At 38.4% G+C, this 25,684-nt stretch overlaps 1 protein-coding gene across 3 annotated transcripts in view; it reads right to left on the minus strand.

The window, feature by feature from the left end:
- The window catches only part of Vgll3 (vestigial like family member 3), a 49,989-nt gene that overhangs the window by 17,723 nt on the left and 6,582 nt on the right, over positions 1 to 25,684 (minus strand). Inside the window, exons 2-3 of one of the 3 annotated variants that reach the window (XM_021223818.2) lie at positions 19,461 to 19,743; positions 10,354 to 10,881 (exon numbers count right to left, since the gene is read on the minus strand). In XM_021223818.2, coding sequence (XP_021079477.1) covers positions 10,354 to 10,881; positions 19,461 to 19,743 — 811 coding nt within the window. Of the gene's footprint in view, positions 1 to 10,353; positions 10,882 to 19,460; positions 19,747 to 25,684 lie in introns of all 3 variants that reach the window. The other 2 variants (XM_013126331.3, XM_013126332.3) reach the window with 2 other exon arrangements.

The raw sequence follows: 25,684 nt of genomic DNA on the forward strand, positions 1-25,684 counted from the left end.
ATTTTCAGATTTTTTAAAGACTAATTTGTTTTTGAGAGGGGGCTCATTTTGTAACCCTGGATGATCTGGAATGCACTATGCAGATGGAGCTAGTTTCAAACTCCCAGCTATCCACCAGCTTTGCCTCCTGAGTGCTAGAATTAAAGACAAGCACCTAGCACAGATGCACTTTTAAACACAATCCTGAAAACTGGGGAAATGACCTGAAATGAGCCAACTGTATTGTTTTTACGAGGAAAGGAGACAGGTGCCAGTTTGAGCCTGAGCCTTCTCTCTGGAGCAGGCAGGTCAGCCCAGGTAGGCATAGCAGCAAGTAAGAAAGAACACACTTACAACTGTAGCTCGGCTGCTCAGTCTGTCATTCGCTTGATTCTTCCTTTTTCCTTTCTCAAAATATACTTAAGTTTCAGACTTACTACTTTAATTTCATTTACTTATTTAATCCCATTGTTTATTTAAATTTTAATTTCTAATACAAATTCTATTCTGTTCAACTTTTAGAATGGCATTTTGTGATAAGGGTATAGTTGCTAGTTTTCACTTGTGGAGAGTTCTAAAAGGTATTTGTTAGGTAAATGCAATAGACTACAACAGTGTTTCATCTTGTAATGAGCTGCCCTAAGGCATAAAGAGAAGTTCAGATGTTGAATTTTTGGCCAAAGCAGATGTTCCTTAAAAGTATTTCCAAAGAAATGTTACTGTGGGGGTAAATGAAATTTCTATACAGAAACAAACATTATGCCTAATTTCTTCAGAAAAAGACAAACTCATAACGTTCATACTAAATGTCTATTTCTTTCTTTTTTGTGGCTGTGGGGCAGGGGAGGTTTGAGACAGGGTTTCTCTGGGTAGCCCTGGCTGTCCTGGAGCTTCCTTTGTTGAATAGACTGTCCTTGATCTCAGAGATCAACCTGCTTTTGCCTCCTATGTGTTGAGATTACAGGTGCACACCACCACCACGTGGCTTACAAACCTATTAATATTTGCTTCATAAAAATTCTCTCAAGGATTCACCCCTAAAGGAGGCTCTAGAAGGCCATTAATGGGTGCAAACACCTTGACTCACTAACTGGGCCATCTAATTAACCCCAAAGATTTAGAGACTTTTAAGAAAATTTATGCTGGAGGGGATGTAGAGAAAGGGGAACACTCCTCCACTGCTGGTGGGAGTGTCAACTTGTTCAGCCACTTTGGAAATCAGTTTGGAGATTCCTCAGGAAAATGGGAATCGTTCTACCACAAGACCCAGCAATTCCACTCTTAGGCATATACTCAAAAGATGCACATTCATACAAGGATGTCTGTTCCACTGTATTCATGGAAGCATTATTTGTAATAGCCAGAGCCTGGAAGCAACCTAGATACCCCTCAACTGAAGAGTAGATAGAGAAAATGTGGTATATGTACCCAATGAGTACTATTCAGTGGAAAAAAATGGAATCTTGAAATTTGAGTGAGATAACCCAGTCACAAAAGGACAACCATGGTATGTACTCACTCATATATGGATTTTAGGCATGGATCAGAGGAGTGCCAGCCTACAATCCCACTGCCAGAGTCTGGGAAACAGAACCTTCAATCAATGACTGATAGAAGCAGAGGCAGACACCACAACTAAACACTGAACTGAATTTCTGGAACCCAGTGATAGAGAGAGAGGACTGATGAGCAAAGGGATCAAGACTGGGCTGGTTTAACCCACAGAAACAGCTGACCTGAACAAAGGGGAGCTCTTGGACCCCAGACTGATGGCTGGCAGGCCAGCATGGGACTGATCCACACTCCCTGAATGTGGCTGTCAGTGAGGAGGCCTAGGTAATCTATTGGGCCTTGGATAGTAGATCAGTATTTATCCCTGGCATACAAATGGGCTTTGGGTGCCCATCCCACAATGAGGGATTCTCTCTCAGGCTGGACTCTTGGGAGAGGGCCTAGGCCCTGCCCTGAACAAAATGACAGACTCTGGATATCCCCCATGGAGGGCCTCACACTCCCTGGGTAATGGCCTGGGGTTTGGGTGGAAGGCTTGGGGTTTGGTGGGGGGGTCAAGAGAGCAGGCAAGGAGAAGGAGCTGGGATTGATATGTGAAGCAAGCTTGTTTTAATTTAAATAAAAAATATTAAAAAAGGACAAGCACCTAGTAGATGTACTTTTTATGTCTATAAATGTATGATTACATGTACATTTGTACATGTGGTTGCATTGCCTATGGAGACCAATATGCATGCCACATTCAGAGGTAAACAGACTTTAAGGACTTGGTAAAGTCCTTCCATCGTGTTTGTCATGGGGATCAAATCAAACTTATATCATCAGACTCAAACAGGCTGCCTTTACCCTAATAACCCATAATGCTGACCTCAAGAAAGCTTCCTTTGGAAATAATCCTGAAGTCATAGAAATTTAGATGTCTGTGTTTGTGGAAATTTCACAGCCTTCATTTCACAAGTAATCTGTGGCTCTAATATCTAGAACAATTTTGTTTCTATACTTGGAAAAAACCTGCCTTATTACACACAATCTTGATTTGAAATCTGAAGATATCTTTGTTACTGAGAGATTAACCAAATTTTAGCTATCATTACAGTTTTTGGGGATGCTCATCTAAAGAGTCTCTCACTGAATCCAAATATTTAGTAGTAAATTAAAAATTTATATCTAATGGTCTTTAGATGTATTTTAAGAAGTCATAATAATATCACTATGTTTTCATTACTTTTCATACTCATCAGATTTTATCACCATCTGATGTAGTACAGAAAGTTGTTTTATAATCTTTTGAATTTTAAATTTAGATCACCTACACACACTTATATAAGGCATTATGACATTAGTCACAGTAAAAAACAAAATAATAACAAACTTTTAGCAGAAATAACATGAGGTCTTGTAAGAAAAATAAATCTGTGGATCTACAGATGAACACAAGCTGAAGCCAGGAACAGCTTGTGTTTATAGAGAGGCTGCTTCACAAAGCAAAACTCCTTTCCATTGTGGTAAGTTCAAGTGTCTTGAAGGATGTGAAAGCTACAAATGCAGTTATCTTTGTATTTCAGTAAAGATGCCTTATCAACTAGGCTTTACTTGCAAAGTTAGTACAGGCTGAGTAGAGATTACATCATACATTAGGTAAAGTATGGACAAACACTGTACATTTAAATGTCAGTTTTCCACTCAGATGTGAGAATTATTGTGACCAGTGAAAGGTGAGCAGTTTAAGATTGCTCAGTGTCATCATGTGTTATGTCTGATAATAAACACAATGCACACAGTTGTAAACATTCCCACATTTAACTCCTCCTTACATACAGAAACCTAGTTCAATACTCTGAGTTTGCTTGAAGTTCATCTTCCTGTCCTCTCTTGATCTTATCATTCTCCCTATTACCTTCAGCTTACCTGCTATTCTTAGCCTATAGGCCTTCACATTGGCTTAATGTAAGCTGATATTTATTCATGGAAATTGCATATTTTAACATTTCTTGTGAGGAAAAAGTTAACGTAAGTGAAATTTTCAAAGTACATTTGGAGAAAAGTATACTTCAAATATAGTGTGGTCCTGAAAACAACCAACATGTGAAAATCTCCTAATGCAAAAAATCTTAATGTGTACTTACTGAAGAATAAATAAAAGCTTTCAAAATGCTGAAATTAATGATTGCTAAAAGAGTTACAAAATATTCTATGGCAAAATATTCATTTGACCAGAGATCTTATTTTTAAGCAAAACCCTCATTTTGGAAGTCCTGTCCCACAGGATTTGTAGAACCCAGTGTTTAAAGTACCAATAATAAGGGAAAAGGCTATGTAAGACTCATGATAGCACCCTGGATAAAGGTGGAGATTTTTCTAGGGAGGGCAAATACAGTTGACTTGTGATAGTATCAGCATGTATATATGTAGAACCTGTTCAACAGAGAGAGCAGTGGGCCAAGAGGAAGCCAAGCGTGACACAGCACAAATTTTCAGGATGCATGATAGGCATAGAAAACATGTGACCATCTCGTTTCATTCTTTGTTTTCAAACTCTTTTTCTTAATTTGGATTAAAAATCTTTGATGACTAACATATGATACTTACATGGTATAGAACCAGTTACCACTTAAACTTCAGATAATGATACAGTACAGAAAACAGAGTAAACTACATCTTAATCAGGCCGGGAAATGAGCAGTTTGGGGATTTTACACAAGCATCCCTCACTCTCACCCCAGTTCAGAGGAGAAGGCAGATTTAGTAAAACCAAGGTCTTTTAAATCAGGTGGCTGACATTTAAACCTATAGGTCCCCCAACTCAATACAAACAAAACTCTTCATAGGAACTTACATTTTGAAACCAACTAGGTCATTATATTTCTTAAACCACAGTTCTTAACTCAGGACAAAGCATTTTGTTTACTTGCACTGCCCTAAGTCAAGTTTTTTTCCTTTTTTGAAGATGACTGATCTCAAATCCTATATCCTAAGTAGTAACTGGTATTCTCTAAAAGCATGATTCTAAAATAAATAGTGTCTTAATGGTTTTAGTTAACTAATTCATTGTTTTTTAAACTTCATCAGTGCCTGCTTTAGTGACACTCTGAACTGGGTTTCTACTATAAGGGAACCTGGGCTGGCTCTCGGTTTGTCCAGCACTAATGCACCAGGAAGGAGCCAGCAGGAGGAGTGCCCTGGCTTCTGGTGCCTCTGATTGCTGACAGTGAAGGATTTTTTAGAGGCTCCTAGGGACCTGCATCTAAATTTTTAACAAGAGAAATAAAAAAAATGAGTGCATGAAATAAATAACCAAAATTAAGTTTCTGGTTTTTGGTGTAATTCAAGGGTACCTAAAAAGAAAAGGATCTGTTTACATTTCATAGTCCATGAGGAGTAAGGGCCCAAATGACCAGGAGTCAAATATTTATTTAATTCAGTTTAGCAATAAGGCACTCACATAGTCTACAGTACATTTTTAAAATTTTTGGATTTTTTAAAATACTTGATGAAAACTGAGATGCAATGATTGACTATTGGCATTAAGTCACAAGATTTCCTGGATTTAAAGCAAATACCAGGGACTTCTTTCCCTTATAGACTCTCACGATTTATTAAGCATGGCAATTAAACACGAGTACTGATTCATTGTATTTTAAAAGACTGTCTTTTTACAGTCATTCTCAATGAACAGTGCAGCATCAGCATAATACAACTATCCTATTAGAATAAAGCAAGTTTTAAAAACAGACCACCACTGACAGCCTCCAAAACAATACAGAGAAACCCTGTCTCGTAAAACCAAAAAAAAAAAAAAAAATAGACCACCATGTGAAACACTGCCATCTGAACATCATTGTACACTGCCTGGAAATGTTTATTCTAGGGCTGTGTTAGAAACACAGGGTTGAGATGGCTGAGCATTATAGCGCTGCCTTTAATCCCAGCACTTGGGAGGAAGAGGGTCTCATTTCATTCTTATGGAATAATTTCACCTACCGACCTCAGAACTGTATTATTATACGCTGTAGTTAAAGACTGAATTATCATTTGAAGCAAAAATTGTTTCAAATATAGTAAGCTATTTTTAAGCCCCTCAAATCTAGAAGCACATAAAACTTTAAGTAGGGTTCTTTCAGTATCACAAGATATACTCAAGATATTTAAGAATATATTCATACAAACATTCATACATGATAGCTCACAGCAGTGAGGATCATATTAAACCAAATGTGGTAATATATTAAATATTCACCAATTAATGAATGGGCAAATAAAAAGATATTGCCATGCAATGAAATAAGATGAACTCCTGAAAAGAATGGAATTCTATGCACACATAACGTGGATGACACTGGAAATGATCAAGTTAAGTGAGATCAACTTATTGTAGGATTCTATTTCTCTTCCATGAACAGATAGGGTAACTCTGTAGAGGCATCAAGAAAATGGACAGTTTCTAAGAATGGGGAATAGGAGGACATAGAGAGTCAATTCTAACAAGCAAACAGTTCCTCACTGAGATGATCAAATGTTCTGGAATTAGATGTCTATTAAGGATTATTACCCATGAAGGTGAATAACTGAAAACCACTAAATCACATACATTAAAATAGTGTATATGATATTCTAAATTATAACTAAGTAATTTTTAAAGTAAAAAGGCAAGTTTGGTCTTACATAAATGGAAATTATAGAATACCTTCCCTCTGTTAGCGTCTTTGTAATTGCTTTACTTAAATTGACTTGTTTCACCCTCACAATGATGCCAAATATTTTATAGATGATAAAGCTGAAGTACCTTGCTCAATGTCCACCTTGTTTTATTTTGTGGACCAAGTTGAGTTAGAAAAATAGGCAGTCTGACTCCAAATGCAGGCTTTCCACTAACTTACAGATATAACACCCTTTAAGAAGTTGGAGCTACGCAAATTTCCTAAAAGTCCTGAGTGCTGATATCCTCCCTTAGAGAATGATGACATTCTCTGTGTTTGATTGAATATCACCAAAGGAGAGCCAAGTAGTAGTGAAAAGTATAGAAGACCCAAAAAAGCATAAAATGTTTCTATCAGTCCCTAAACATAAAAAGTATCAATCCTTCAATTATAACATATACAATGCTATGAAACTAACATTATAAATTTCAATCCTCTTCCTTAGAGCCCCTTAATTTCTCTACTTTCTGCAAAATAAAATTGCAGCTGTGATTATCAATTCACTGGTAATAAATGGAATGCTTATGTTCTCTTCAGATTAATGTACTGAAATCCAAATCCCCAAAGTAATGGTATTAGGAAATGGGTCCATTGCACCAAGAGAGCAGCTTCCTTGTGAAGGGTAAAGATTAATGCCCTACAAAAGCTACAAGACTAATTTGGTCCTACCGCCATGTGACGTTATACCAAAGGATGACCATCTGTGAACAAGAGAGCAGGTTTCCTGTGACTTGGATATGGCCAGTACCTTGACCTTGGTCTCAGCAATCTCAGAAATATTGGAATCAGTTCTTGGCTGTTCAGAAGCCATCCTGTCTATGGTCTTCTGTGACTGCAACCCCAAGTCACTTTCCTTATGGGTGAAGCTACTATGTCCTTTACCAAAATATTCTCAAAATAGTTGAATTAGTTTATTTGACATCTAATAAAACATGAAAATTACCTATATTTTGTTGACTCAGATATACGGATTTGGAAAAAACTCTGACTGCCTCCCCTGTGTCATCTCACTCTTAGCTTGGCTGTTCATTGGTCTCTCAAGACTAATCCAAGTAGAGCCACTGTAGGGGTCTGCCTGAACAGTCAGATCACTGTGGCATGGATTTCAGAAAGGTAGTCACTAGTCTTCCCTAATCCAGCTACACAACTCATTCCTTGATTTAGAACTTTACATGAAAACATCTGTTATCACAATCAATCTGGACAGGAAAAGGCTAGTTCCCTCTTGTTGGTTCCATATAGTGGAAGCTGTACCACTCAGTGGCTTTCTCTTCATGATTGTACCATCCATTTTCTTATTGTTAACACAAGACTCTCAGGAACAGTCATCTTTGGGAATTATCTTCAACTAAACAAAGACACCTTATCCAGTGTCATGTCCCTTTTCCCAGAGGCAAGCCACAACCAAGAACTGTAACTACAGAAAAATAAAAGCCAACCCCTTGGGCTCAAGGATTTTTCTCACACCAAAGATATGATCCCTTAGAACATTATCCCATAAAATGGCTCAAAGGCTGTTTCTTGTAAAAATTCATCCCTGCCATGCTTTTCCACTTGGAATTTTAATGTGGCATTTGATATTATGTCTGAAAATTGGAAGTAGAATTTTAGAGTAGAAAATGACCATATATGACTCAGCATATTCTACTCATCATTGGTTCATTCCAGAGATGCTGGATCCTTCTTCTCCTCTCCTTTGCAGGGTAAACACATCACATTGCGCATTAAGTCATTCTTTTCAGAAGCAACCATAAGCGAAAGTCAGCTCTTTTCATAGTCTTGGGACTCTAAAATATGACAGAGATGACTACGGGAAGATACTCTGAAGTCCAGATTTCCCCCTGGTATAGGATGTAAATTTAGTTTGAAATAATAAAACATTCATTGTGGAAAGTTGTCTAATCAGTGACCTCCAATGATTATCTTAATCTGTTGGGTGACTTTGTTTTTTCAGTTGGGTGAAAACATTGGCTAGGGAAGAATCTTAATTACTATGTAATTACTAAACATACACTGACTATGGGCACTCTTTTTTAATCATTTTTTATTTTAATTTTAAATAGCTTGTTTTACATGTCAATCCCAGTTCCCTCTCCCTCCCCTCCTCCCGCACTCCCCTTCCCCCCTAGCCTCCCAACCTATTACCAATTCCTTCCATATAGGGGATATCTAGAGTCTGTCATTTCACTCCAGGTAGGGTCCAGGCATTCCCCTAAGAGTACAGGCTGAGAGAGCATCCCTCTTTGTGCTATGGGCACACGATGACTGTTTGTATTCCAGGGATAGACACTGATCCACTGCTCAAGGCCCCATAGGTTGCCCAGGCCTTCTCACTGACACTTACATTTGAGGGGGGGTCCAGATCAGTCCCATGTTAGCCTCCCCACTGTCAGTCTGGGGTCCAAGAGCTCTCCCCTGCTCAGATCAGCAGTCTCTGCTGGTTTTGCCAGCCCATTCTTTGCCAATTTGCTCATCACTCCTCTCTGCCACTGGGTTCCTTGGGTTCAGTTCAGTGCTTAATTGTGTGTTTGCCTCTGCTTCCATCAGTCACTGGATGAAGGCTCCCAGATGGTTATAGACATCAAGTTCATTATCAGGAATGAGCATTCGAGGTGGTCTCTCCACTATTGCTTAGCTTGCCAAGTGGTGTTATCCCTTTAGATCAGAGGCTTTTGTACATCCAATAAAGAAACCTCCGTTCCATACTACTAATCATTGCAACATTTTTTATCACTTTGCTTGCTTACAGCACTGTTACTCTGACAATATGAGAAGCCACAGAGCTTCTAGCTCCTAACTCTCTTGGAGCAAATACAAAGATCAGTTTGGGAAATTTGAAACACTATATTAGGGGCTTGGGAAAGTTATCATAAATATTACAAATTGATATAAATACTATCTATAATATATACATGTACTAGTGTGTTGATATACATATATAAAGAAAAGGGAAAAGAAAATTGCTAATAGCATACAGTAAACATTAATAAATTAAATAACTAAATCACAAATTAATAAATCAAAAGAGAGCCTCTCAAGATATGCTAGTGAACATAAGCTCTCTCTTGTCTGCTTCCAACAACTACTTTTTTATCTTGATGAGAGTTTTTCAGTCTGGAATTTTGAAATAAAAAAATGCATTCTCTAGACTCATTCCCAGCTTCACAAGTACAAAAAGAAGCAAAAGTTACCAGAGAATTAGAATCAGAAAACAACAAGGAATCATACCCATTTCCTCTTCATGGCAGAGCATACAGAAGTATACAATCCCAGGCTGTTAGGAGAACTGTTAGTGTGACCCCACAGAGGCTACAGATGTGAAGCAGAGCAAGCTTCCAGCAGACAAGCAGCACAAGGTAGCAGCAACTCTACTGAGACTCCAACAATAGACATCCCCAGACACTGAAAAACTTAAGTTCTTTCTTCTGTTAGCACATGATAATGGGCTAAGGAGGTGTTAATTGTTAGCACTACAGAACACTCTTCACAAGGAGTGAAGTCCTCACCATAGACTCAACAGGAAAGTAAAATGGGTTGAGGAGGACAATAACAACGAGAATGCTAAAACCGTGACCTTCAGAACCAGCTAACTCCAGAGACAAGTGTTCTCATTCCGATGTCTCAGTATTTTGGATATAAATTTACAGAGGGAATAGGGACAGGAAGGAAGGGGAAAGAAAACAACGGCAGGGCAAGGAAGGAAAGAGAAAAGAATAGGAAAAAAGTCAACTCTTAAAATGTGGTCCCGATTTACTTTAAGTCTGGACTGTAGACCACATTCCAAAAGACAATCTGTTTTACAATGCATAACTGAAGCATACCACTACTTTTGAAACCCACTGGGCAGAACACATGGGGCAGAGCGCACAGTCATGGGAGATTTAAAAAAGGGTTGAGTTATTTGTAAACATAAGGTACAAGAAATCCAGTTCAAAGGAACAGATTCCCCACACAGGCGATGGGAGAAAAGCGCTAGGACCTTTCTTAGGCAGAGCTTTCATGAGCTCGTAGTCTTTCTACTTTACACAGGAATACGGGAATTGTTGCAAAATGCCTCCCTTCTACAAGCACATTAGCTTCAAGAGAAAACTTTGCAGGAAGTTATTTTCCAAACCTATGTCTTAACTTTTTCTTTTTCTAGAAAGGAGGAAATCTGTCCACTCACCTGTATCAAAGCCCACGCTTGGCACGATGTCCACTGTCCCATGAAAGGCGCCGGCCCATGCTGAGGTAGCAGTGGTGACTGTAGTCGGATCTGTCTTTGTGATGTCACACTGGGGAGCAGGAATCCTGGCAGTACGCACTGATGGCATTAGCAGGGGCCCGTACGCGGGATCCAGAGCAGAACCAGCAGCTGGGTGGTGGTGGTGGTGATGGTGGCGGTGGTGCATGTGGGCGTGAGGGTGGTGATGCCGCATGTACATGTCATGCATGTGGCTGTAGGATGGGCTCACCTGAGATGCCAGAGGATAATGCCAGGACTCAGACGCAGAAGGGGGTGGGGCAGGGCCAGTCTGATGCAGACCATGTCCTGGCCAAGAATTGGGGTCTGCTGTTGTAAAGGTTCCATGGGGTGCAGTAACTTGGAAGTCGGGATGAACACCCCCCAAACAGGGCGCTGGAGGGGGCTGGTAAGAGCTGGTCCAAAAGGAAGCTGGGAAATTACTCCGCTGGCTTGAGAGAGCTGAGCTGTCTGAGAAGACAGAAAATACATTATTTACATAAGATACAGTTCTGGGATAGATTTGCCTTTGCTTGTCCAGTTATGTTTTACAAACAAGTGGATTACGGCGCACTTTTTCTCTCTGCAAAGAGGAATAAGCTGGTACATGGTTAGGCTCTGGGAGCCCATGTCAGGGCAATGGGACACGTTTGAAGACGCTGAGTGAGCCCCTGCATTTGCTTGCTGGGCTTCCTCTGTCCCAGTCTGGGCTAAGGTTTTTGCTTCAGTTTAAGGACTGAAAAGGCTTATTTCCTATTGGGAGCCTGTGACTCTTAGTTCTAAACAGACATCATTGTTATATACTTCTCTGGCAAAGAACATTTGTGCCACGGATGAAGTGTGTGTAGAATGGAAATATTTTCATTAACTTCTTTTAAATATCAACATAATTTTTATTTAAACATAACATTTCAGGGTCCAAAGTAAGAAGCGGCAGTAAGATCACATGTAATTGTCCCCACAAAACCATTGATCATTATAAAGAATATATTTTATCTTTTTACTTTCTGTGGAAACCTAGAAGTCTTGTGATCTTGGAAATAACAATGGTTAACGCTTAATGAGAGTAGTCAAATGTCCAACACCAGCCCAAAGGCTGCACATGAGCTGGGAGAATTCTCACTCCAGTCCCATTAGAAAATGGAGGCAGGGCAGAAGTCTAAGAGGTCAGCAAGCACAAACCTACCTTCGAAACCAGATACCCTACAAAGGGCGGTGAACCTCATAATGACCAGGAGAGGGGCCAATTGTGACTGAAACCTGATCTGCTGGATTTAGAGACACTCTAGAATTGATAATCAACATCGGTTCAGGTTGAGCTAAACTTTTCAGGCCGTGGTAGGAAACTGGAAAACTACAATGCACATATGCAAGGAAGGAAGGAAGGCACATCCTCCTCCATAAGTTCCTTCAAGTCACTGTCTCTGTCATCTCAATGTTTGCAGGTGACCTACTTGGTTCAGACCAGAGAAAGTCAAAGACATATAGACACCTGTCACTGTTAATCACACCCAGGGGGTGCACAAGGGAGGAAGCCACGCAAATGTTTCACAAAATGAGCCTGAAAAGTGATAACCATGTCAAATTTGAATGACTTAGGAGGAGCTAGGCCTATGAAGGGGTGAGATGGAGTTCTAGACTGATAGAATTGCAGACGGAATATTAGCATATGTACACAGTCTACACAGGTGCATCAAACACAATGCCACCAGCATCAGTAGCATTTAAGGAATAAAATTCAATAGGCAACATTTGGTGAAACACACACACACACACACAGAGAGAGAGAGAGAGAGAGAGAGAGAGAGAGAGAGAGAGAGAGAGAGAGAGAGAGAGAGAGAGAGAGAGAGAGAATGGAGGGAGATATGAAGAACTCAGAAGTGTGGTCTTTCTGGTCAAAGAACTGAAATGAACTTCATCAGAAGAAACCTCCCATGGACCATGGAAAGGTTTTAAGACAGGCAGTGACAAGGTCAAATGTGTATTTAGAAAGGTCTCTGTTCACCCTATAGTCGGCATCTTGTAGCAATAATGTGTGTCTATAGAAGTCCCACCCTGGGAATCTTCCGTCACTTTCATTAGAGATATGTCTCTTCTCATAACCATAAGTGGACTTCTTGATCTCTTTGTTACTTTCTTCCATTAAAAATAACAAAGCATTTTAATTCATACATTTGAAATTATCTTGCTCAATACATTTTCATTCTGCCAAAAAGTCTATTGATTATTTCTGTTAAAGTTGGACATTAGGTTGAAACTAGCATTACTTATTCATATGCATTTTTGATGTTTTTACGCCAGGTTCAACATAAAAAAAATCTAGATTTTTCACACTGAGCAAAGGATAGCCTAAGAGGTGCTTATTGTTAGAAATATTTAATGAAACATTTGTTAATTCTTACACTTCCAGGACATGAACATATTTTTCTTGCCTCAATATAAATGATTTGAGTAAACTACCACATGTCACATGAGGTTCATAAAATCAGTCCATTTCTGTTAAACTCCGATATATTCTCTAAGTTCCCTAATGAGTTTGATATTATCAGAGCATGAAAATCCATTCTCTCCCCTTCAGATCTGCACCAGTGTTACCGTGATTCAACCTCTCACCCTGGAACAGGCACCTACACTTTCATAGTCAACTTTCTCTCTCATTACTGTGGATCTCACCCCATGAAGAAACCTTTGAAATGATGCTCTTCAAGGGGGAAAGGATAGAAACTGTTAGGGAAGCTTTCATTCACTCCCAGTAAGCTCTTCTATGAATGAAGGTTTCGTGACAATCACCACTGATTAAAAGACAGCACTCAGCACTTACAAACCAGCCTTACAGGCATTGTAGGGCAGCTTGCCAACCATCAATCTTCCACTTTATTGACACATTTCCCATCTATGGAACCATTCTGCTCATAATCTGTATCTCCTGGTACAACCAGAACCTAGATCTGAAAACTGACAATCTCTGATCCACAAAGATGTTCCAAGGACAAAAGTTCCTCTTATTGAACCTCCTGAGGAAAATGTCCAAAGTACAGAGATAATACTCTACTTATCTGGATATCTACCTTCCTCTTGATTCCTATCAAAATAGAATCACTCCTATTTTTTATAGCTGTATAAATATTGCATATATGCACACACTTATTCTCATAGTGGACACACTCCTTACCAAAGTATTGTATGTCCTACTTATGAAGCACTATATTGTGCTGAGTGAACATACTATCACTGAAAGAAGAAATCTAATTTTTTAAGGCACTCCATAAAAATTGAATCACTCTTTAGTAATCCCCATGGAAAAATAAAATTAAAATCATTTCATATTTTCCCAATCTGTATAGTGTCTCCTGAGATTAATATAAAGTTTGTAGGGATCTATGCAGTCCTTTTCAACAAACACTGCTGCATTTTACAAGCAAGTGAAACAATATTGAACGGAAAATATGTTCAAAATGAAATCTATGCTTCACGATCACTATCTGGTAACTTCTTGTTTAAAAAAAAGTGACACAAAGAAACAGATGCTACACTGTGCTTTGTGCTGGGGGACCAGCATGCTTACTTCATATGTGTGTAAATTTTTTTCATTATGTGACTTTTTGCTTACAAGTGCTTAATCACAGCCACATTGGTTGGATAAGACAGCAGATGAAAATCTGCAGGAGCTGTTTCCATGAAATGTTACCTTTAAGGTTAGTGGAAACAATTCCGAACTGTATAACATTAAGACTCAACTGGGCTTCTGGGGTCACCATTATTCAACATTCATGCAATATTAACATTCACATGGTGCTAGCACTGATAGTCTCCTACATAAAAATAGTAAAAAAATAAACCTAAATATGATTTTTGTTGAGTTCACTTTTAGGAAGACATACACATTTTTATTTCTAAAAAACGAAAGACAAGGCAAAATTGATGTGTTGTCCAATATCATCATTCCAAAGCATGACAGTAATCTCACCATCTGACTTTCAAGGAAAAAACTTGTTTCATAGAGAAGCAGAGGAGTTGAGCATATCACAGAGGCCAAGTACTCTTTTTAGAATTTCATAATACTGTGGTGCTTTTTATAGCAACTCTACACATCAAAAATAAAATGAATGAAAGAAAGAAGAAAGGAAAGAAAGAAAAAGAAGGAAAGAAAGAGAAAAAAGGAAAGAAAGAAAGAGAAAGAAAAAACAGAAATAAAGGAGAGGAAAGAAAAAAAGTAAGAATAAAAACCGTCGAACAGTTTAGGTAGGATTAAAATTTTAATTTTTTCCAGATAATAAAAACAATATTAAATGTAAAATAAGACAGAGAAATATTATCATATATCATCTTTAATAATATCATGCTGACACATTCTTAGAGTAAATATTAGCATCCAACATAGCATTTTCTTATAAAATTCACAATAAAGAAAAAATATTTAGAGCATCTGGGGCTCATGCCTGCAATCTCAGTGGTCAATGGGACTAAAGAGGCCAGAGGAGTCTGAAAATTTGCCAACAACCTGGGTTGAGAGTGTCTACAAGGTATGACAGACCTAGGAGCAAGACCCTGCCTCAGAGAGGAAGAGGAAGAAAGAGAAGAACAAGAAAACAAAGCAAGAATACTATTTCAGCTCAATGCTTAACCTAAAGGGTTCTTGATACCTTTGAAGGTCCACTTCCTGGTTCTTCTGATTACTATGAAAACCCACTATTAGATCTTTTTGGTCATTCAGAAATTATGCACTGACATAGGATCCAAAGTTTGTCCTCCAGCTACTTTGTTGGCCTCATGACTGCAATGAGAGCTAAGCCTTGAAGGCACTACCATGAGGTGAGTCAGGCCTCACTTTCCTCCCTCTTGCTTTTCTAACTTCCTGGAAGCCACAGCCTCCAGGGCCTCCTTGAGAGTCTGCACAGAATCTTCATTCCCTTAGGACATAGCCCTTCTTTCTTGGCTCTGCTTAACCTACACTGCTCATTCTGAGTGGTTGTTCCCACATAGCTGAATTTCCAAGCAGACCCAAGCTGCATAAGCTAAGTGACAGATACATTTATTTTAAGGGTGCAAGAAAAACCAATGGCAGTAACTGTGGTAGAGCACCATTTTTAATTCAGAGACCTACTCTGCTACATATTATTTTACCACTGCCCTTCTTCACACTATGCACACATACACACACACACACACACACACACACACACACACACACACACGAGAGAGACAGAGAGAAGGGGGGAAGAAAGACATACACACACACTGACAGTCACACACACACTGACTCACACTTTCTGTGGAAAAAAAAAGCATTAATTGCATCTGAAAGTGATGTTTCAGTCTAGATGATAGATGGGAATAAAGGGGGTAATCAGATTTATTTTGTTTTCTTAACTGAAGTGCATAGTGATGTGCACCAAAACAAGGTACAAAAACTTTCTTCCCCTTAACTGTTTTCTACATGTCAAAACACTTTTCCTAATCCTATCAAGAACACATGAATTCAACTATAATCACTATTCTCTTTGTCTAAAAATTTACTATGGAAATTCATTGCTCAAACATAATTCAGTTGGAAGTTCATATGTAGCACACCATTAGGATTATAATAACTCCATGCTACAAGGCAGAGTGTTTGATATAGGTGGGTTGACCAGCAGTTTCTTTCAAAACTATCCCTAATGATTCCATTGACATTATCATTAATCTTGAATCCCTATTATATTGAAGACATTGCTTCATGCTAAAAATATGAGCATCCAGAAAACAACGTTCCTAGATAACGACTCAATATTGTTTTTTCATCCACAAGTAAGTGGCAATAGTTCAGGGGCTAGGTCACCTCAAGCTCCACAAGAAAATCATTCGTATATTGTGTGACATATTTTTGTAATAACCCTTAAATATGGGTAGTTGCAAGCACATGACATTGTTAGAGAAGCTGAGCTCACAGTAGATTTTAAGTTGTTGCACCAACACCACTTTGCAAACATCAAGGAATAAGGGGACAACCAGAATCCGTAATGAATAGGATCCAATGATTGAATTAATTAGTATTATGTTAATTAAGATTAGTGATGACCATGTCTCTTCCTAGCATATGTGACTCTCATTCATTATACCTCATCTTTAAGAAGGTTTCTCTATCTTTAGTAACATGTTGTGGCTTTCCCATGAATCCTACTCAAGTTTTGTGTGTTGATTTGAAAGAATTTTGCAACTAGAAGCAACAATGGCACTACTTAGTTCACAAATGGAAAGTAAACAATGCATTTTTGCCCAATCAATAATTACTGGATCCTGTGCCTTAATTTTAAAACAGCAATCAATATGCATACCTATAACCCGAGCATTGTAGTGCAGACAGAAAGATTGCTGGGACCTGCTGGCTGCCAGCCCAGATCCAGATTTAGACAGTAGCTGTACCATTATGGAATAAGACAAAACTTGATAAATCAGGGGACCCAAGGTCTACCTCTGACCTCCACTTGTAGGTGCATAGGGTTTTGAACCAGCAGACACATACAGATTGAGAAAGGGACTGGGGGGGGGGGGGATTGGGAAGGAGGGAGAGAAGGATGGATGAAAAAGGGAATGAAGGAAACAAGGAAACTATACCTAAAGGTTTCACATATTTGATTTAAAAACTGCTCTGTGAAGACTTTTTTTTTTTAATATTGGATACATGGCATGAACTTTGCTCACATAATTTCATCCCTTGATCACTGGATTATATTTAGCTTAATGTATTCATGTAGAAAAGTGTTACCTTGAGTATTGAGGGAATTGATGTAAGATAACTAAATACAGTATTTGTAGACTTGGTGGGAGAAGAGACAAAAAGAGATGAGACACTGGGTAGGGACACTACCCTACATACATAAGCATGCTTGCTTCTTATTGAGCATTCTAAGCTCCACTCATCTTCAGGGACCTTGCACTGTATATTCCTTCTGTGTAGATCATCTTTTACAGAAATCTTCATGGGAGGAATGCCCTCATTTCCTTCAGGTCTATGTTCAGATGTAACTATCTTTGCATAGGCTTCTATCATCACTTTCAGTAAAGTAACGCCTTGCATGTCACTCATTATATTCTTGTTTATTACTTATCTCTATTATTAAAATAGCAACTCCATGAATATGAAGCCCAGTAACTTGAAAATTACATAGCACATAGTAGAAACTTAATAAACATTTATGGTAATGTCAACAAGTAAGTTAGCATACATGTGGAAAGGCCAAATTTAAGATGATGTCAAGACAAGGCTAGCAATAACTATTAAAACATGGCTGCATTCTCCCATTCTGTACAAAAATCAGCTAGCTAACCAAAGCTTTCCTCTGGTCCTAATTTCTACACAGAACAGACGAATTGTTTAAGAGTCATTGCACACACACTAAAAGTCTTCTGACTTTGGTACTATACATGGCCTTATGCGCCAGGTAATTTGGTAGTCTACTTTCTCCTTTCCAGACAAAATCATCACAGGATTACATATTCCAGTATGCTGAAATAAGGACCATTGCATCATTACTCTCCTAGAACGAATTATGTTGATGTGATAAATTATTGATGTATCAAATTGTTTACATGAAACCAACTGAATCACCGAAGATATCTTCAAATTATTCACACAATTTCTCATGAGCGATCAAATAGGATACTTGCTCCTTCTGCAAGCACAGAAAACTCTCAAGATCTCTCTGTTCCTCCACAAAGCTCACAGCACATAATTGCCAGTTCAGCAGTAGTCATGTGGGTGACCTCTATCAAGCCTCTATTCTTTGAGTTTATATTCTGTTGCCCCCTTTCAGTGCCTGATTTATACTGAATACATTTGCTAGAACGGAAAAGAAATAAGGAAGAAAAAAGGAAGGAAAGGAAGAGGAAGAGAAAAATAGAAGAAAGGACAGGTAGTGGGAAGGAAAGCAAGAGAGAGTGACAAAATAAAACACGGGTAGGACGAACAGCGCATCTGTAGATAAAGGCCAGTGGTGACAACACAGGTCCTCTCGAACAACAGAGCCATGGCTGTGACAATGGTATGAGCCATTAGTCAGGATCATGATAACAAGACCCTACCTCAGGTAGATATCATTGCTTGTCACAGGTACTGCTCAGGACAGTTGCTACTGATGATTGTCTCCACCTTCCTGCAGAACTTTTCACTCTATGGAGTCCTCACAAACAGGGACACCAGGTCACTGATTCCCAAACCTAATTAACCCACAACAGTTTCTCGTCTAGGGGCTTGGATGAAGGATCAACATTGTTTTCTAAAAGGATCTCTCCTGAGGCCTACAGTTTACAATTTTATTAGACACTTCTTGGGGGTGACTTTGAAACAAAATATCCGCGCATGACACATTTCTCTGAAGCTGTCTTTAGAGCGAGCACTACTTTTTCTCTCATCGACCACCATTTCTAATCCGTCACTCACCAACTGCCTTTTTAAAACTAGAACACAGATGCAAGCAAATCCCTATGCTAGCCACAAAGAAGGAAATAAAGGAGAGCTCTTTCAATCCGAAGCTTTTTGTTTACTGAGGTAATACATCCAGATACTACCTGAGTGAGGACAGTACCCTATAAATGCTTCACAGCAAGTCAGTTGGAAGAAAGACACAGAGAACACAGGCAGCTTTCCAAGTCCGTGTTCCAGGGTAAGAATTAGAACTCAGCTGTGTCACCACGTCATACCTAGTGGAGTGAGCAAGAATACATTTTTTAGAAGCCGATTCGGGCACGCCTATTGTTTAGAGACCCACACTGGGCCACAGGGCCTTTACGAATGGAGATCCAAGCTCAGTCTGGCCACTCTAAACTGGGGCCACTTGTATCACGGCTTTTTCCATGAGGAATTTAAGGGGTGTGAGTGCATCCTTTCCAACCCTGCATTCCACATGTGACAAAACTGATCCAGCTGTTTGTCTGAAAGAAATTCCTTGCTGTCCTTAAAAATTAAAAAGCAAGTGAATATCCGTTCTCCAGGGGCAAGCCTCCAGCTGGAGCCTGGCAGAGGCAGTTGCGAAACGGCGTGCTCCGAAGGGCATCTGCTCTTGAATTCTTACCTCGCCATAGGGGGGTTAGCCCCATCTTGCTTTTTGAAATGGCAGATTCTGGATGCAAGGTGCTGGCTTGGCCCAAAGCTCTTGAGAAGTGTTCATCCACTACTGACCCAATGTCTCCCTGGAAATAAGTGAAAAGGACACAGCGAGAGTTAAGGTACTCCATCTCGGCAGGCTGGTCTTTCTCCTCCTCCTCCTCCTCATCCTCCTCCTCCTCCTCCTCCTCTTGTTTGCTGGGAAGCGTGACTTCCAGAGAGTCCTGCATCTTGCTGTATACCGCTAACTTCTTCTGGGATAGAATAAACAAAACATAGTATCAAAGACAGTTTGTGGAAAAGCGTTAACTAGTTAACTTTTCACTTTAAAAAGAAAAGAATGTAAATATTAACATATGTTTGCAAACTGAGTGTCCATCATCTGCTGTACTCCATCTTTTCCCTCCCCAGACCAGTTGCCTCCTCCCACACTAAGGAAAAAGTCTGTTATTCCAAATTTGGCAAAGGGGACCATTATCAAATTGTACAATTTTCAGCATGTCAGACAGATTTTTTTTTTGCTTTTGCTTTTGTTTTAAACCCAGCTATACTAAATGAATGATTTTTTAAATCCGGATTTTTTAATGCTCAATTTTTATTTACATTTAAAAATCTAATGTACAGTGACATTCTACTTTAAGACAGTGGAGATGTGAGAACTAACTGTCCAGGGGAGGGTGGAGAAGAAAAAACGCTTTTCATAAATGAAATAAACTAAAATCAAAACAGGAATGCACCATCTTATAAAAGGATTTGGCAGATGTGCTGAGCTCATTTCTCAAAAATCAAACTGAAATGACAAAGTAAGTCTGTGTGAAGATCCATTTTACACGGACCATGTTTTTCTTATGTTCCACTCACCACTATTATCATGGAGGGGGAGAAGGAGTATACCGTGGCTTACTACAAATAAAACAAAATACTAGCAAAGGTTAGCTCTTCACATAAAAATGAGCAGAGCTTGCTATCTTAAAATATTTCAACATACGGTCATACCTACAGTAATCAATAATATGTGTTCTCCAAGAATCTTCCCTAAAGCCTCACCTATCTGACCTGAGTTGATTTTTACACCCCTATAACAAGAGTAGTGTTGCTGGGTGTATCTTAAAATGAGGAACAGAGAAGTTAAGTGAGCTGCCACTGTCACAAAGTATAAGACCAGCGAAGCAGTGCACAGGAAACAGGCAAGTGTAGACGTACATGTACAGCTATATTGGGAGGTAAGAAGCAATGTCTACTCTAGGGAAAAAAGTCACCAAGTAATTATGATCAATGTTGTTTGACCGAATGGAAATTTGGTAGCTAAGTGTTGTTTTTCTCTGACCTGCTTTTCAACCTTTCTAAACATTTTCAGTGAACGTGTATGACTTAAGGATTACCAACAACTTCACTGTGGATGACACGCAAGAGTACATTCCTGGCGGCCACATAAACATTCCATATGAATACCATAACAGCAAAATTCAATTTCTTTTCAAATCATTTTTCTTATTTCAGAAGAAATTATGCATGCTGGCAAAATGAGCATGAATAGCAAGAACAGATAATTCCAGAATCCTCAGTAGTTTTGCATGTGTTAGCAACATATAACTCAGATTTTATGCTTCTAATTAATTACTGGTTTGGAAGCTAATAACCACCAATTGCATCTTCAATTAATCATTTTCTTCTAGCAACAAATATATTGATCATTTTCCAGGTGTTTTCTGAAATGGGCATAAGATGAGGGGTTGATCATTATCTGGGAAGTATTAATTACAAATATATGTGGCATTTTAATGTAAAATCTACATCAGTGTGGTTAGTATTTTCTTATGAATACATAATTTATTCCATGTGAATACATGTGTCTTATTGATGAATAGATAGTTATAATTCCATCTGCTTATATTACTTATGATCTGGTTGTGTTCAAATTTGACTTCAAAAGTAAAACTATGTTATGATAGGTTATGCAGAATGCAGGAATTTAATTCAATGACTTCTCATTTTAAATTTAATTGTAAAAGTAAACAAAAGCTATAAGTTTCTGGTCAAATCACAATGTTATTTTTTCTGGGTGCATGCATATTTACTTACTAGCCAGCATGGTTATAGCTGTGCGTAACTCTGTCCTGGCTATTCTGGTTTGTGTGAAATACCACCTTTCTACTGAAAGGAAATTCAAACTGATCCACAGAGCAGTTTCTCTGTTCAGAGTGCTCACTGCCACGTGAAGCTGATTTACCTTTCCTGTTACTGACCTTCACAGGCTTAGTTTGTGAGTGTGTGCCCTGCACATACCTCTCTCATTTCTTTATTCTTAAAATGATGTCAATTAGCCAAACAAAAGAAAGGAATTGCTACACGGAATTAGCTCTTCCATGAAATAAATTCAATACAAGCAAAATATTTTAAAAAACGAGAAACATAAATGAAAAAAATCCTTTGTAATAAGAGACAGCAATCATATTTTTGGTTGTGAGCCCAGCCTTTAACGGCTGAGCCATCTCTCCAGCCTGTGATAGCAATCATAAAGTATCTCGAGATCAGCGGCTGGCAGCTGGATTTAAACTATAGATTTTCAATCTAATGTTGCACAGCCTTGTAAATGCTGAGTAATTCCAGTTTTTTCCTACCAACTATGGAATGGTTACCTACAAATAAATTAATATTTAAAATCCCATACTTATCCATGGGCAATGAGATCAGAAGTAAGCTAAATCTTATATGGCATAATCACCATCATTAGGTCTAATTTGTAAAGTTCATTCTTTTGTCACTGTGCTCATTAATCAATTCTCTGCATTTTTATATTTCATACATAAACAACATATCTCTGCTTGTATAACTATGCATGACAAAATATCCCTTTTTGACATCGCGGATACTTGTAGTTCAATCAAAAGTGAGTCTACGATCTACCAACAGCAGGACATACAAATGTTTATGATTCTACTGGTACTTTTCCCCCCATATTTTGCTCACACTTTCATACTTTGCAGTGAAACTATTTGAATATTTACATTTCCAACATATATTTAGCCTCCAGATATTCCTGACTAAAGTAAGAATTTCAAAATGTATATATGGTCTGATAACTGGGAAAACTGTTAAGTTTGAATTTGCATAACTGTTGTAACTGAACTAACAGCAGGAAGGAAACAGAAGCATATCATTTAAACATTATATAGCTTGTATGCTAGCCTCGTGCCATCTAATTTCTCATGCTTGAGCACCAACCACTTTCCAACACCCACGGTCTGTACTTTTTCTTAGAATACATTCCTCGCATTCACTCCATCTCTATTCTACTTGCACTCACAGCCTTTATTTTTGCATGCTATTTCTCCTAGTGATACATGATTTTGTTGGGAAAATATAAATCTTAAGGTTGCCATGAAATCTTAAAGTATCAGAACAAAGATTTACAGAATCAAGATCAAAATGTCATCTAATTTGTATATTTTTAAAAATACAACTTTCTATAATATATCCAAATATCTGATAAGTAGCTGCACTCTTCTTCTACAAGATTGTGAAGAATAGTTGAGATGAATTATGGCTGGAGAGTTGGCTTGGTAAGTAAACACTTGCCAAACAAGCACGAAGAACTGAGTTTGGATCCCCAGTACCCAGTACCCATGTAAAAGCTGGACAGGCTTAGTAACAGAGCCTATAATCCCAGCACCAGGGAAGCAGTTATAGATCTTTGGAGCAAGTTGATTGGACTAGAACAGCCAGACATCAAACACGTGAGCCCTGGTTCATGCAATAGACTCTGTCTCAATATTTAAGGTGAGAAATAATGGAGGAAGACACTCAAATTCAGCCTCTAACCTCCACACACACTTGTGCATACATACAAGTCCCCACTTACACACATGCATATCATCAATCATTTGAACACACATACACATTTTTATCACACACACACACACACACACACACACAAACACCAGGTTGGTTTAGATAATACACGAGTACATGTTTCAGTGTCACTGCACAGTAGAGGCTGTTACCTCCAGATAATAAGATTCCAGTTTGGTGAAACAATGAAGGGGTTAATAGCCAGAATAGAGGCCAGCTCACAAAAGAGGAAGATAGAAAGGGGAATGAAAGTTGACTTAGTCAGTGCAAACCCTAGTGATCACCTCAGAGCCTGCCATCAGGCACAACAGAAACAAACTTCAACGGGAATGTGCCGGGGAAGGATTTTGTCTGACAGGAGAAAGACTTCCAGGTCAGGAGCCAAATACCACTAACTCCCCAAGGCTTAAGCCACAAAATGCCAAATGCTTATTGTGCATGTGTGGAAAGTTTCTTCCTAAGGAAACAAAACTATTTTAATGAATCACCAAAATCACTGGATATTTAGAAAAAGGTTCTGTAAAGAAAACAAAAACTCTACTGACTATATTCTTTAAATGAAGTGACTGTGTAGGTAGGAAAGGAAGGAAGGAAGGAAGGAAAAGAGAAAGAAAGATAAAGGTGAGAATCTGTAGAAAAAATTACTGGTCTACTTTGAAAGAATTAAGTCCAGAGAGTCAACCCATTGATCTTTTATCCTTTTTTAGTTTACTTGTAAAACAAATTTAAAAATATCTCAGAGATTTGTGGGTATATCAGGAAATATGTGCTTAAGGAAAATATAACACAGAACTTCTCTATGTTTATCAAAATTTTCAACCAATGTTTATTCATTTGTGTTCATCTAAGTGTGTGTGTGTGTGTGTGTGTGTGTGTGTGTGTGTGTGTGTGTGTGTATTCTCATGAATGTGTGCTATAGTTTGTATGTGGAGATCAGAGGACGTCTTGTAGGAGTTGGTGGATGTACAACATGAATGGAATTTAGGTCATGAGGCTTGGAGGTAAGTGCCTTTAGATGCCAAGCCATCTCATGTTCCATCTATCTTTTGCTTCTTACATATGCAAATATTTCCCACAGTGATTACTCATCATTTACAAATGCAAAACTTCTTTCCATAGCTAGGATCACCTGACTAGTAACGGTCATGGGATTAGAACCACTTTCTATGTGTCTATAAAGCTTGTGCTGAGAAAACATGGCAAAGTGCATGAGTCTAAATAAGATATTTATTTTGACTGATGAAATAGAAGCTAACAACATGGTATCACATGTTGACTAGCATAGTCTACAACATTTAGAAACTAAAATTAGAAACATCAACAAGCTTGGGCACTTGCCTAGAAGGCATGAAGCCCTAGGTTTGATCCCTGATACCACAAAAGAGAAATAGTTTTAGCTTAAAAATGAAAACATATCAGAGATATAACTAGTAAGTAATACAATGACAATTAATGTTAGTGTCTATACAGACCGTCTTTTTAGACATATTTATACTATACTTGTTTCCAAGTTTTCTGGAAGTCCTATTTTGGAAATGTGAACAGAATCAGCCTGTAAGGAACACTCAGTCATACTTCAGGATTCTATGTTGTATTTGCTTATTTCCTTTTTCAATTATTTTCTTGATAGCAGAAAAGTGCAATCCAAAAGCATCATTACTCAACCAGATAAGAGCTGGAATGCATAACCCTCAAATAAATCTAGTCATTATCAAAAATCTAACCTACCCCCTCTAAGAATGAAAATTTTCTGGTTTTTATGATGTTAAAAAAACGTGCCACAGGCTTAGAAGCAATTTCAAAATTTGCATTCCCAAAATGTTTTAAACTATGATCACATCATTAGGGAATGTATTCTTTCTGAAGGCAACTACTTTGAATGAAACCAGTTTCCAATGTGAAATTTCTGCTATATTTGTATAAACTTTTAACTAGGTTTAGGATACAATCTCTATTACAATTACCTAGCATTCATTCATTCATTCTTTCCTTCCTACGTTGTTTCAGTAACTTTACAAATACTTGGATATGCAGAATGAAAGGTTCAGGCAGGGCCAGGACTGAATCTGCTCTCATAGTTGAAAAAGCCTTGCTAAGTAGAGACTGTCTCTGTAGTTTATTCCTGTGGTAATCTGTAGTATTGTAAACTTTGAAAGTAATACAAGCAAGGCAATAACATTAGGCTAACTAGGAATTGTTTTCAACTTTCTATGGAGGTTCATTTGGAAAAACAACACTAGAAACCAAAAATGACAAAGATGACTTGACCAAAAGTAATTCCACAAGTCTGAACAAGTAACTGAACCTGGTAGCCCTTGGCTGCCACTTCTGAAGATGGAG

This window comes from Mesocricetus auratus, unplaced genomic scaffold, assembly GCF_017639785.1.
Source record: "Mesocricetus auratus isolate SY011 unplaced genomic scaffold, BCM_Maur_2.0 Super-Scaffold_100008, whole genome shotgun sequence".
NCBI lineage: Eukaryota > Metazoa > Chordata > Mammalia > Rodentia > Cricetidae > Mesocricetus > Mesocricetus auratus.